At 32.1% G+C, this 14212-nt stretch overlaps 1 protein-coding gene across 1 annotated transcript in view; it reads left to right on the top strand.

Moving 5' to 3' along the window:
* Positions 1-14212, top strand: part of ANKIB1 (ankyrin repeat and IBR domain containing 1) — a 2275843-nt gene that overhangs the window by 1559901 nt on the left and 701730 nt on the right. Inside the window, 1 exon segment of the mRNA XM_044067672.1 lies at positions 13088-13176. Within this exon segment, the coding sequence (XP_043923607.1) occupies positions 13088-13176 (89 nt within the window).

The following is a 14212-nucleotide window of genomic DNA, read 5'->3' on the forward strand; positions in this document are numbered from 1 at the left end:
TTTGGAAGTTAGGAGAAAATAAAATGATAAAGATCTGGAAAGTTTTGTTTAACAATAATTTGAGGAGGGTGGAGGGTTAGTACCAGCATCTTGGAAGAAATTTGTGGTCGATGTATTATCTGAAGAGGATAAAGACCCTTCAGACCCAGCTTCATATAGACCAGTTTAAATTAAAAATTGTGATTATAAAGTGTTTGTGCCTGTACTAGATAAGAAAACGGCTAAGGATTTGCCAAAATTGATGGATATGGATCAGTGTGATTTTATGGAATAGAAGCAAATATTTGACAACATTAATAGAACAGTGATAATCCTGAGGGCAACAGAATATAAGAAAATACTGTTGCTATTGGTAGGTCTTGATGTAAAACATTTGAAAGTCAGCTGAGATTTTATGAGTAGGGTGATGGTTTAATTTACATTCCCTGATAGGATGCTAGGGTTTATTAGTAGGATATATATATATATATATATATATATAGGTTGAAAGCAATAATAAAGGTGGGAGGCTTCCTCTCCTGCAAACTGTGTTTGAACTAAGAATTTAGGCAGCATTGTCCTCTTTCCCTTTTGTTATTTGCTTTATATGTAGAGGCATTTGGCTACAAAAATGAGGACCTCAGAAATTCAAGGATACAAATGGTATAAGAATCAAGAAAAGTTAGAACTTGATAAGTCCAGAAAAGAAATGTTGGTGTTGTGGAATATTTTGAGACAGTTTCAAGTTTTTTTGGATTATAAAAATAAGTGCAGGTAGAACAAAGGCTATGGAAGTAAAATCTGAACCCATCGTGAGGTGGTTCAGCAATACTCATATTTAAGGGGACGTGATTAGAAAAAGTATTTTTGTGAATGAATTAAAATTATTCTATTATGGTAGCTATGGATATGTAAGAAGAGACTAAAAGGATAATACAAACTCTGAAAAGTTAGAGGCTGTTGATTATAGTAATGGATAGTAAGATACTAGCAATGAAAACATTTTAGTTCCTTTAGTTTTTTTTATGAGTCGTGTATTTTTTGTCAACTAGAGGAGAAGTTGCGGAAGATAACTGTTAAAATAAGAAGTTGAAGGAATTTATTTGGGAGGGCAAGAGATAACTGAGATACATTGATTCTCCCCATAAAAGGTGCTTTATGATTACCTGACTTGAAGTTAAGGCTCATGTGAGGTGCATTGGTGTAGCGGTTGCATTGTCGCCTCACAGCAAGAGGTTCTCCAGTTCAATTCTCGGCTGGGGTGCCTTCTTTGTGGAGTCTGCATGTCCTCCCTGCATTCATGTGGGTTTCCTCCAGTTGCTCAGATTTCTTCCCACATCACAAAGACATGCATCTGGAGTGCCTCCGCTGAAAATTTACTTAGTTCCAAGTTGGACTTTCCTGGTAAACAAATGTTAAGTAAAAAATAAAAATAAAAATCATATACATAACCTGACAAGAAGGTTATAAATTAAAGTGGAAAGTGATGTTGATAAAACTAAAAGGAGGTGTTACAGAAGTAAGGAGAGAGTAGAATGTTTGGGGCAGGTCCTTAAGGAGAATAACAACCATACAGATACAGTGGATATAAAAACTTTACACACCCCTGTTAAAATGCCAGGTTTTTGTGAATAAAAAAAATGAGACCACAGTAAATCATTTCAAAACTTTTCCCACCTTTAATGTGACCTATAACCTGTACAATTCAATTGAAAAACAAACAAATCTGTTAGAGGAAAAAATAAAAAACGTACAATAAGCTGGTTGCATAACTGTGCACACCCTTATACTAATACTTTGTTGAAGCACCTTTTGAGTTAATTACAGCATTCAGTCTTCTTGGGTAGGAGTCTATCAGTATGGCACATTTTGACTTGGCAATATTTGCCCTATCTTCCTTGCAAAATTGCTCTAAACCTGTCAGATTGCAAGGGCATCTCTTGTGCACAGCCCTCTTCAGGTCACCCCATAGATTTTCTGTTGGATTTAGTTCTGGGCTCTGGCTGAGCCATTCCAAAACTAATTTTCTTCTGGTGAAGCCATTCTTTTGTTGATTTGGATATATGTTTGGGGTCATTGTCATGTTGAAAGGTGAAATTCCTCTTCATCTTCAACTTTCTAGCAGATGCCTGAAGGTTTTGGGCCAGAAGTGACTGGTATTTGGAACTGTTCACAATTCCCTCCACCTGGACTAAAGCCCCAGTTCCAGCTGAAGAAAAGCAACCTTAAAGCATGATACTGCCACCACTGTGCTTCACAGTGGGGATGGTGTTCTTTTGGTGATGTAAAATGTTTTTGCGCCAAATGTACCTTTTGGAATTGTGGCCAAAAAATTCATCAGACCATAACACATTTTCCCACATGCTTTTGGGAGACTTGATGTATTGTTTTGCAAATTTTAGCTGGGCCTGGATGTTTTTCTGTTTAAGAAAAGGCTTCCGTCTTGCAACCCTACCCCAATAACCCAGACATACTGAGAATATGGGTTATTATTGTCACATGTAGTACACAACCAGTACTTGCCATAAATTCCTACAGCTCCTTCAGTGCTGCTGTAGGTCTCTTGGCAGCCTCCCTGACCAGTTTTTGTCTTGTCTTTTCACCAATTTTGGAAGGACGTCCACTTCTTTGCAACGTCACTGTTGTCCCATATTTTCTCCACTTTTTTTTTATATAACACTGTTTTATTAATTTTCATAGATCAAGAAATTATTATGTTATACAGATAATTATTCATTAACATGACATTACTCAACTATGCACAATTATATACAAAATGCTCATAACTAAAACAGCTTTGTTCAACATATTACATTTTGTCTAATCATTTTTTTAATTTCAACCAAGATAACTTTCTGTGGGTCATTCTTGTTGTTCTATAGTTAAGAATTTCAAGCTCTCTGTTACATACTGTCTTGGCCAATAGTATAAACTCAGTAAAAGAGACACTCACTTTACTTTTCCAATTTGAAGTAATAACTTTCCTTGCTATTGCCAAGATGGACCATAAAAGATGTATTTGTGACTTTGGTATACAATCTGGTATTGGGGCATTGAGTAATAAAAGTGTATCTGTAATTATGCATTTGTCTGTCCACAGTGCCTTTGTAAAATCTCTAAATTTCAGCCTAAAAGGAACAATCATTTTACATTCAAGGCACATTTGTATCCAATCTACACAGAGACTCTCATCACATCTCCAGCAATTATGACTAGTTTTATTCAATATTGTTGCAGTTTTCTGCGGAGTAAAATAACTCCTGTGTATAAATTTCCATGTAAATATTTTCCAGTATAAAGATGATGTATGATTTATCGACCTGAGTGTTAATAATTTGTCATTATCAGATAAACTAAATTTGTAAGTATTTTCTATAAAACTCCATAGAGAACCATCATGCTGTTTTAAGTCAGCCCTCAATGTCTTATAGATCTTAGATAAAGAAATCCCCATGCTAAATTGTAAAGAATTTAATTCACACAAAAGTAAAATTATTTTAGGCTGAGGTGAAGTATATGACACTTGACTTGTTTTAAATTCCTTTATTCGATATTCTCTGAAGATTTGAATATTTAACCAATTATCTTGATTTACGTTGTATCTTGCTAAGAGACTTGTAGTGTCAAGAATATTATTTATACTAAGGAATTGGTGCCAATAATTTAACCCATTGCCTTTCATTTCTATTATTTTCTTTATATTGAAAGAATCTAAGCAATTGTTTGTGAACGCTATTGGGAACATTAATATTGAGAAATGTCTTGTTATGCAATGTGTGTTTATAATTTTCTTAAAATTATTTAGTATATAACTAATGCAATATGGTAGCTTCTCATTTTTGCTTTCTTTATATACTGAATCTTTCACTGTTAAAAACAGTTTATTATTTTCAGTAAAAAAGTCATTGTTTATTTTTTCATCTCTATTAGATAATAAAATGTTTGTTTGCAAATCTTTCCAATTTCTTGTATACTTATTACTTAACCACTTACTTATGATATGAATTGTAACTGAATCAGATTATAGTTCTAAATTCGGGAATGTGATTCCACCTTTTTCCCAATCTCTATTGTGTCAATCATATTTTATTCTGGGTTTTTGTGGGTACCATAAAAACTTAATTAAAAGTGAATTTAATTGTTTTATTATTTTTTTGGAGGGCTAATAACTATAGGTTGAAACAAATACAAAACTTTAGGAAGAATACACATCTTTATCAGTATTAGTTTTTCTTCAAAAGTAAAGAACATTTTATTCCACTTGTCTATATATTCTTTGATGTTATCCAATAGATTTCTATAGTTAACTTGTATCATTTCTTTCCAACTAGGCTTTATATACACACCTAGATATTTAATAGACTCATTTCCCCAGTTAAAGTTATTATATTTTCTCCATTCTGAACTTACTTTACTATTTATTAATAATGTTTCAGATTTATTATTATTGAACTTTAGGCCAGAACATTTCTCAAAAAGTTCTATAGCATCTGCAATATGCCTTATTGAAGAGTTTAAATTACCTGTGGTTAGTATTATATCGTCAGCAAATAATTGTACTTTTGAAGAATAATTTGAATTGAGTGAAGCTGTTTATGTTATCATTTTTTCTTATGTAGTTTGCAAATGGCTCTACTGATAATGCAAATAACAGAGGTGATAATGGGCAGCCTTGTTTGGTTCCCTTTAGTATTTGAATTTTGTTAGATAAGAATGTCCCAATTTTAATATATGACACAGAATTTTTGTATAAGGTATTTATTAGTTCTATGAAATCATTGGAGAAATTAAAAGTTTCTAATACTTTAAATAAATATGTCCAAGATAGAGAGTCAAATGCTTTTTCAATATCTAAACTAATTATTGATGGTTCTTTTTTTTCTTATTTGCAACATCTGTCAGGGTTAAAAGCCTAATGACATTGTCTTGAACTTTTCTATTCAGAATAAAACCTGCCTGATCATTTTCTATTATTCTCAGAATGAATTGATTAATCTTTTAGTAAGTATTGAGGTGTAGATTTTATAATCTACATTTAGTAGAGATATAGGTCGATATGATGTCACTAGCTTAGGATCTTTGTCTTGTTTTAGAATGGGAGATATAATAGCATATTTCCATGATGGAAAATGCTTTTATTTTTTCTAAACTCTTCATAAGCTACCTGCAAAATCTTTAAAGTATCTTCTGGGAACAACTTGTATATCTCTCCACTAATTCCACCTAATCCAGGTACCTTATTGCTTTTAAGGTTTAGAATACATTCTTTAATTTCTTTTAATGTTATTGGTGTAAGTAAATTAGTATTTTGTTCTTTTGTTACTTTTTTGCTAATATTTTCTTTCAGAAAATTATTTGTAAGTACACTGTTTACCATATCAACATTTGTATTGTTTAACCTCTCGTAATGTACTCTAAAGACCTCCAAAATTTATTTGTGCTCCATAACGTTTTGTTTTAATTCCTTTATTGTCAATTATTTCTTTTATATGGTTAAGGCCAGTTAGATGTTTTGCTTTGACTGCCAATCTGTGTATGTGTTTGGGGTTCACTGAATAGGATTGAATTCTTAATTTTTCTAGGTTTATTGTCACTTTGTGATTTAGAATTTCTGCGCATCTATTGTTTAAAGTTTTTAGCTCAGAATTTGTTCTTATGTCTTTGGTACTTAAACTTTTCCTTATTTTATCTATATTTATTTGTAGCTGCGTTTAGTTCATTTTCCCATTGTTTTCTTTTGATTAGATACCAATTTTTGATCTTACCATATAAGTAAGATTTTAGTGAATCCCAAAGTATGACCTTTGAAGTCTCATTATTATTATTAATATCTAGAAAAAGTTTTATTTAATTAAGGAGCCACTCTTTAAATCCTTTTAATGTAGTTATATAGACAGGTAATCTTTGCCAAGTTATTAAGTCTTTAGGCGTGATATTAAGCTTAAAAAATAAGGCATTATGGTCTGACAATGGGCACAAGCTAATTAAGACTTCTTGAATCTTGTAAAATATATTATTTGTAACTAGTACTTTATCAGTTGTTGTTTGTGTACCATACCTATATGAATAGTGAGTGTATTCTAATGAGTGAGCTTCTTTTAGAGCATAACTATCTCTAAGATCTAATATATTAATGAAATTTTAACTTTTTTGCTGCAGAAGATGCTTTAAAATTATCTTTTTTTTGTAGTATCTTTATCAGAAAGGAGACAATTAAAGTCTCCAGCATGTATTATTTCACCTTTGGATTTGGAAATTATTAACTCCAGCTGTTTATTTGCTGTAATTGCTCCAAAACCAGGTATCCAGTAAGAGTTTACTAATGTTACATATCTTTTGTTTATCTCTAAAACTAGTAAGCATAGCATGCCATTCTTATCTGCATAGGTATCAATGATTTTAGGTATTGGTAATGTTTTTCTCCGTAGTATCATCCTACCTCTTCTCTTAGTTTGATAATGAGACTCTGCAAGAATCATATAACTGTTAAAAGATAATCTGTCTGAGTCCTTATTAACAATGTGTGTTTCCTGTAAAAACCCTATATCTACTTTATTCACTTTCAAGTATTTAACTGTACTTCCTCTTTTGAAAGGATTATTAAAGCCATTGATGTTTAAAGACATACACTTATAAGAGAACATTTAAAATAGTACAAACACTTCCATTGAATTTAGTTATGAGCAGATAAATGGAATTAAATAACATTTTAACATATATAACTATATACAAAACAAAACATGGAAATCTAAATTCCTGGCTTGATGATAACATCATCTTAGCCACCACCACAAACATCCCTACAACCAGTCAACCTTTACATTGCTGCTTCTGCACTTAATAATTAAGTATACAGATATTCATGTTCAATATTAACAATACCCTATATTGGCATTTAAATTGCCAAAATATCTTAAAACACATAAATTATAAAATGTTTATAAGTTGCAAATAATGTCTAGTTATGTAGTAAATATTTATGTTTAACATTTGTTCCTGCATTATATTAATAATGTTCTGCTCTCATAAATCAACATACATAGATATAACTTCATAAGCAGTCTAAAGGCTCAAAAGTCTCATTAAGCTGAAGGAAATAAAGCTATTATTTTATTTAGCTAATGTTTCGTGTTAATATGTTCCTAAATTTGAGGTTTAGTAACCTTTATTTTTATTTTCTTTCTTACTCACCATCCTCTCAACTATTGTCTTTATACATGTTATTTATATTTCATATGTAAGTTGTTTAAGCAAGTGTAATGAGCATTCCATGTTATGTTGTTATGATATTTGAATTTTCAAATATGTTTAGTGTAATAAGCATATTTTACAATCATCTTTTATCTCATTTATCCCCTGCTGTTTCATTAGTCTACGACTACTATTGCTTTCAAACCTTAATACTTCAGAGGTGCATTCGTTCCAAATTTAGATTAGAATTACTATCTATTCAATTTAGCAAGTACGTAAAACAACATTACTTATGAAAGATGTTAATTATATGATGACATCTATGCATGACATCTCGACAAAACAAGTTTTTACTTGTTTATATATCAACATATAACATAAAAGTAACTGTATGCTCATCCTGTCTGCATTTCCATATTTTCCCCATCCCATTCTCTTTTTAACTGTCTATAATTTGTGGATGACTTTTTATGCTGTTATGATGTTTGGTGTTTCAAGTGTATTGAATGTAATTTGCAATCATTATTTTATCTCATTTATTTCATTATTGCTCTATCAGTGTAATATTACTATTGCTTTTAAGCTTTAGTATTTCAGAAATGCATTTGTTCCAAGCTTACACTGTTATTAATATCCCTTCTGTTTAACAAGTACATAAACATACAGCACTTATGTTAGCTATTGACTATATGTTGATATCTAATATGATATTTTGGCAATAAGCATGTTTACTTGTTTGCATGTCAAAACATCAAAGAGTAGTATGTTCACCCACTTCTCTTTTATTATATTATCTCACTCACATTACCCTTTGGTTAGCTGTCTACAACTTGTAAAAATTCTTTATGCCAGCACTTTCCGATCTCTCTTAAGTAGATACATTTGGGTTAGTTTGAATAATTAACACAATTATTTAATTATTGTATCAATATTATAATTAGGAATTTGTTAGTTTCTATTGTGCACATTTAGTTCCTTATTTGTAAATTATTTATTTTTCCCAAATTGTTTATCTGTAGATTCCATTACCACAGAGCATGCTTATCACAATATCAGTGAAATTTGAATTCAAACCAGCCAAAAATAAAACATTCTGAAGCCATCTGTAATGATTGTACTTTGCAAACTAACTAGACTGTAACTATAACAGTTCACTACATGTGTATAACAAGATCTTGTTTCTGAGATAAGAAGCATGTAATATTTTATTATTTTACTGTAAGGAGCAAACTTATAGTCCAAAGAATGCTTTGAAAGCATTCAAAACCTTCAGTCAGTAATAACTTCCTTGTTACTTTTTTTCCCCTCTCTCGCCACTTTTCCTATGTGCGACCGGACTCAGATGACATTACATCATTAAATGCTTCTGTAGCAAGTGCCAGGCAGAAAAACAAGGATTTAATGCATAGCTCGTGACTTGCTTCTCATGAAGCTTGACAAACAAAATATTGCATTCGCGAGATGAACATAACGCTTTTCAGGTATTTTCAAGCTTTTCTTAACTGTCGTACACTCGAGAAGCGTTAAAGGCATGTAAAAAACAAAAAACAAGGTAAGCAGGGTAACACAATGCTATTTACACTATAACATTAAAATTACACTTCGCAAGTGACAACAAAGTGCCGGCATTGCTCAAACATGTCTACACAGGATATTTATAATAAAAACATGTTACGCTTGTTGATTAGACAAGCCAAGGGCAACAAAAGTCACTAATAAGCAGCGTAAAGCTGACAGTACCCCTTTCAACATCTGGGAACATCGCAATACCATTTTAAATGGCAGGCAATGCAATAAAGACACACAAGCTGTTCGAAATACTAATCCAACCCCAAACGAGCAATACTCAACACATTATTAATTGAAATTAGATGTAAGTTGCAATCTTATAAAGCTCTGTCGATATTTATAATTTGAGCCCTTCAATTATTGTTTATTGTATAATCTATAAAGGAAATAGTGTTACATAACAAAGAAGAAAGAAGAAGTCAGAAAGCTGTCACAAGTAACTAGTGAGAATTGTTATTAGAAATAAGAAAGAAGTATTAAATATTTTTAGTTATGAATATGTTAATGTAAAATCTTACCTAATAGCTTGTAGTATTGGACATGTTACCATGGGAAAAATGCCACTGGAAATTAGAAGTTAGTATTTTATTTCCCTTTAAGTTTTTTTGTTTATTTATCATTTGCTGTTGTTTTGCCATTTGTAGCTTGTCTCTTTAGGCTTGGGGTAGAGAGTTCCATATCTTCAATTTTGTCTAGTGGGTTATGTTTTTTGACAAATTCTGTTGCCTCTTCGATGTTATTAAAGATTTTCTGACCATCTGGAAGTGTGATTTTCAATCTAGCAGGAAAGAGTATTTGAGCTTTTATCTCAGCTTTTTTTAGATCTTTAATGAGAGGAACACAGGCTTTTCTCTTTGCTATTGTCACAGATGTATAATCATTATCAAATCTAATGATTTTTCCATTTTCCTGAATAGGACCCATTGACCAGGCAGTCTTTAACACCAAATCTTTATCCTGTGTTGATAAAAACTTAACTATGATAGATCTTGTTGAAGTTAAGTTTTTAGATATAGAAGGGTTTGACAAAGATCTATGCGCCCTTTCGATTCTATAAGTAAATGACTCTGGCAGGTTTAGTATTTTAGGTAAACAGTTATTCAGGAAAAGAATCATGTTATTCCCTTCTGTCTTTTCAGGAACTCCATAAATTCTAATATTATTTCTTCTTGACCTTCATTCTAGATCATCCACCTTTTCTAATAGTGAATTATTTTGCTTCAAAAGGAAATTTATTTGATTGTCATTCTCCATCTGTTTCCCGTCTATTTCATTTAGAGATTCTTCTATACTGGTTATTTGATCTGAGTGCTTTGAAATAATTTCCTTTAATTCTTGAAATTGTTTTTTACTTTCTTTTTTCATGTTTTCCATTTTTGTAAAGAGATCTTGTATACTTGTAATTATAGTCTGTAGTTCTTTCTTCATAGAACTATCTGGAGCAGATGACTTTGAATGACTCATATTTCAAGTATCTGTATACAGCAATTGATGTTCTGACAGGATTTTTGTGAAGAATTTCACTGAAGATTATTATTTTTTCTTCTTCTGATAATCCACAATAGTGAAAGGAATATTTATAGGCAGTTTTTCCAAGATATTTCAAAAAAGTTTTAATTAATTCCTGTCAGAAATAAATCTCATGAACAGAGCAACAAAAAACTACCACACTCACTCTGACATCTTGGCCACGCCCCTTTTCTCCACTTTTTGATGACTGTCTTCATTGTGCTTCATGGTAGATCCAATGCTGTGGAAATTTTTTTTGTACCCTTCTCCTGACTGATACTTTTCAACAGTGAGATCCCTTTGATGCTTTGTAAGCTCTCTGTGAACCATGGCTTTTGCTGTAGCAGGCAACTGAATAAATGTCAGGAAAATCCTACTAGGACAGCTGAACTTTATTTGGGGTTACCCAAGAAGACTGAATGCTGTAATTAAATCAAAAGGTTCTTCAAGTAAATATTAGTTTAAGGGTGTGCACACGTATGCATCCAGCTTATTGTATGTTTGCTATTTTTTATATCTTTTCCCCTAACAGATTTGTTTGTTTTTCAATTGAATTGTACAGGTTATATATAGGTCACATTAAAGGTGGGAAAAGTTTTGAAATGATTTATTGTGGTCTCATTTTTTTTTTTTATTCACAAAAACCTGGCATGTTAACAGAGGTGTGTAAACTTTTTATATCCACTGTATATTCATAAAGTAGCAGAAAGTATTCTGGGAACTAAGCCAACACAGGCGTGGGGAAAGGAGATTTTACCAATAGTGATGACTCCCAAGTAAGGCAAGAGAGGGTCTGGGATTTAGTGGAGAAAAATTATTAAAAGGGTACTGGAAGCAAACAACTAGGGAGGGAAAGTTAATATTATTGGTTGAGGCCAAACAGAAGTTTGGACTGCAGGTTTATAGACTACCTTCCCTACCAGGGATTAATAAGAGGATAGGTGAAAAGAACAGGATAGGGTACTACTCATAAATGATTAGCTCTAGTAGAAATTTTAGTTGAGTCTAAAAATGTTACCAGGGATTAATAAGAGGATAGATGAAAAGAACAGGATGGGGTACTGCTAATAAATGACCAGTTATTGTAGAATTTTCAGTTGAGTTTATAACAGAACATTAGTAGGCTGTATAAAATATTGCAGTACAGGTGTAAGAATCAATTAGAGGACATTAGAAAAAATTGGGAAGAGAGAGGGAATGGAAAGGCATTTTACTAAAGAACAATGGGGGGGACATCTGTATGACTCCCACACTTGCAACAAAGTCCAGAAAGTTTGGGATTTTACTGAGAGGTTTCTGCATATGTATTGCTATACTAAGAGCAGACATCATAGAATATACCCTAGGCAGATGTCAAATGCTTGGGGTATAATGCCAGAGAGAGGTACATGGGAACATGATTTCTGAGAATGTAACAAATTGGCATATTTAGAAAATTCCCTGCAGAGTACTTCATGAAATGTTGCAGGAGCAAATAGTTGTAACTAAGAATATGATTCTTTTGAGCTGGGATGTAGACTTTGAACTACCCAGACATAGTTAGGCCTTACTAAGCGTAATACTATTGGCTACCAAAAAAGCAATTACTTGAAAATGGAAATCAAAATCTGTACCAACTGTAACCGAGTAATAAAAATTGTAAAGGAGGTAAAAGAACTGGAGTTGGGAGAGAAGAGAATGAACAGATTGCACAGAAATAAATTGAATTTGTAGGAATGGGGCATGCAGGATAATATTCAGGAGGAGGCATAATGTTTAATGAAGTCAAAAATTGGACAATTTTATTGTAATGAATGACAATTGTTAAAAATAAAACATACATGCATAATGAATGAAAATATTTAAAAACGTTGTTTTGTTTTTCTTTTGTAATAATGCATGTGTATCTGTGTAATTGTATAAAATATAAAGATAACCCGACCCCGTGTGCAAAAATGGGAAAAAAAGGCTTGTGGAAAGATGGATTTAATAAAGTGTTTAAAAAACTGGAGACAAAAGGATATAAATATGCTAATAGTGGTTAACATTTCCATTCTGTACCAAATATACATAGCTTACTGGCCTTTGTAGCACAATTTATGACATTGGGGTTCTGCTTTATTCATTTTGGTTCTTGCAGTAAATCTTGTAAATCTTAAAACTTTGTGTGTCAGTAATGTGGTTTGCAAGACTTTTGACTCCTGTGATTGTTCACATTGTTACATAGTTTCTTTTTCATCCTGTCACTGAGTATGGCTTATTGTTAGTGATTGGTGCGTAGGAAATAGAATGCCAGAAAAACATTTCATATGTTAAGTATTTGTGCTCCTTTCACTTCAGTGATAAATCTGCCTGTTTAATTTGTGATCTGTTTTTTTTTTTTGCCATCAAATTTTTTCTTAATTATTTGCAAGAGCAGAGGTAAACAAGTCCAGATGGTGAATGTTTGGTGCTTAACTTTTAACACTTATTGATGCGACATATTCTGAGCAGTCTAAGTCTGTTTTGCTTTACTCTATTTTCCCATACTCTGTGACTGCATGTCATGTTTTAGCTGAGATAAAATTAACAGTCTATGTTGTTTATTTTTTTGTTATTGTTGATCAGGACTGGATTGCTATGCAGTTACACTGCAGTGGGTTATCCCACGACTGGAATCAGAATGGTGTGTGTGTGTTATTCTTTGAGCTCATTTTACTTAATATATTTTGGTGTGACATAGAAGAACCAGCCTTGTTTCTGTAAAGTGGTGAAGTAATTAAAGCAAAAATACGGAGTGGGTGTTGCCCATCCTGTCTGTTGAGATTGTTTGTAATGTAAATGCTTTGCTTTTTGTGATTCTCATTTTCTTAACTTACAGTGTGGCATATGTTTGTGCAGTATTTCTGTTTTTGAAGAGCCGGTGGATATTCCTTGTGGTCATGAATTTTGCAGAGCCTGTTGGGAAGGGTAAGTATTTCATGTAAAGGAAAGTAACTATACCATGAAACAAATGCATCTTAGAGGAAACAGTGTGGTGTAAAGAAGTCTGTTTCAAAAGATGAGAATAAGTATATGAATAAAAGTTTAGGAATGGTGTAATGGAATGGAATAGTGCCACATTTCATGAAGTAATTTGCTAAGAGGTAATGCATATGAAGATAGTCAAAAATGTCAAGCACAAATGAGACAGAGTTATCATGAAAGCATAACTGTGGAAAAATGTATTATCGTGGAACTAAGTAGTAGAAATGGATGTGTAGATGAACAGGTCATCTTTCCATTTTTAGACAGTAGTTATTACTGCATTTACATGTAATTTATTTGTGAAAAGGAAAGTACCTGCCAGTTTATTATCTAAATATTTGTTTTTGGTTCTACTATATAATAATAGAACTTTTACTGGTCTGAAGCTGAAGGAATGAAATAAAATCATAAAAAATAAAGGAAACTGCTCAGGTGCAAAACCATGCAGAAAATAGCAAGCAGCTACAATGAGTCTCTTCAGACCAAAGTCATATAAATCACACCAAACAGCATACAACAAGTCTCTTCAGACCAGGAATATAAGAATAATCCAATCCAGTGAAGCAAAATGCTGTTAACTTCTTTAAAACCAAATCTTTTATTAGCAGATATCTGGTAAGCGCTTTCACCAAAGTGGCTTTTATAAGAGTATAAAGCAGTTCAAGACACACCTTATATACATTCAAGTACACCTTCAATTACTAATTAAGCCTAATGATGACATCATAATTAAAGCATAAACATTTAAAGTGAACAATCAAATAGTATTACAATACACCTATGCAAGTAGTAAAGGCAAAATATTTAAAACATTATTACTGCACAAAAATGGACATCACTTAAGCATCCTAAAGATATTATATAAATAATATCTTTAATCCAGTGCAGTTAAGAGAGTCATTCAGTTTAAACTTATGAAAGCATTTTCAATCTTTTAACAGTTCTTCAAACTCAGTACTTTGATATAAGGTTTCAGAAA

The sequence above is a fragment of the Protopterus annectens genome, chromosome 3.part1 (genome assembly GCF_019279795.1).
Source record: "Protopterus annectens isolate FY-2018-M chromosome 3.part1, PAN1.0, whole genome shotgun sequence".
Lineage (NCBI taxonomy): Eukaryota > Metazoa > Chordata > Ceratodontiformes > Protopteridae > Protopterus > Protopterus annectens.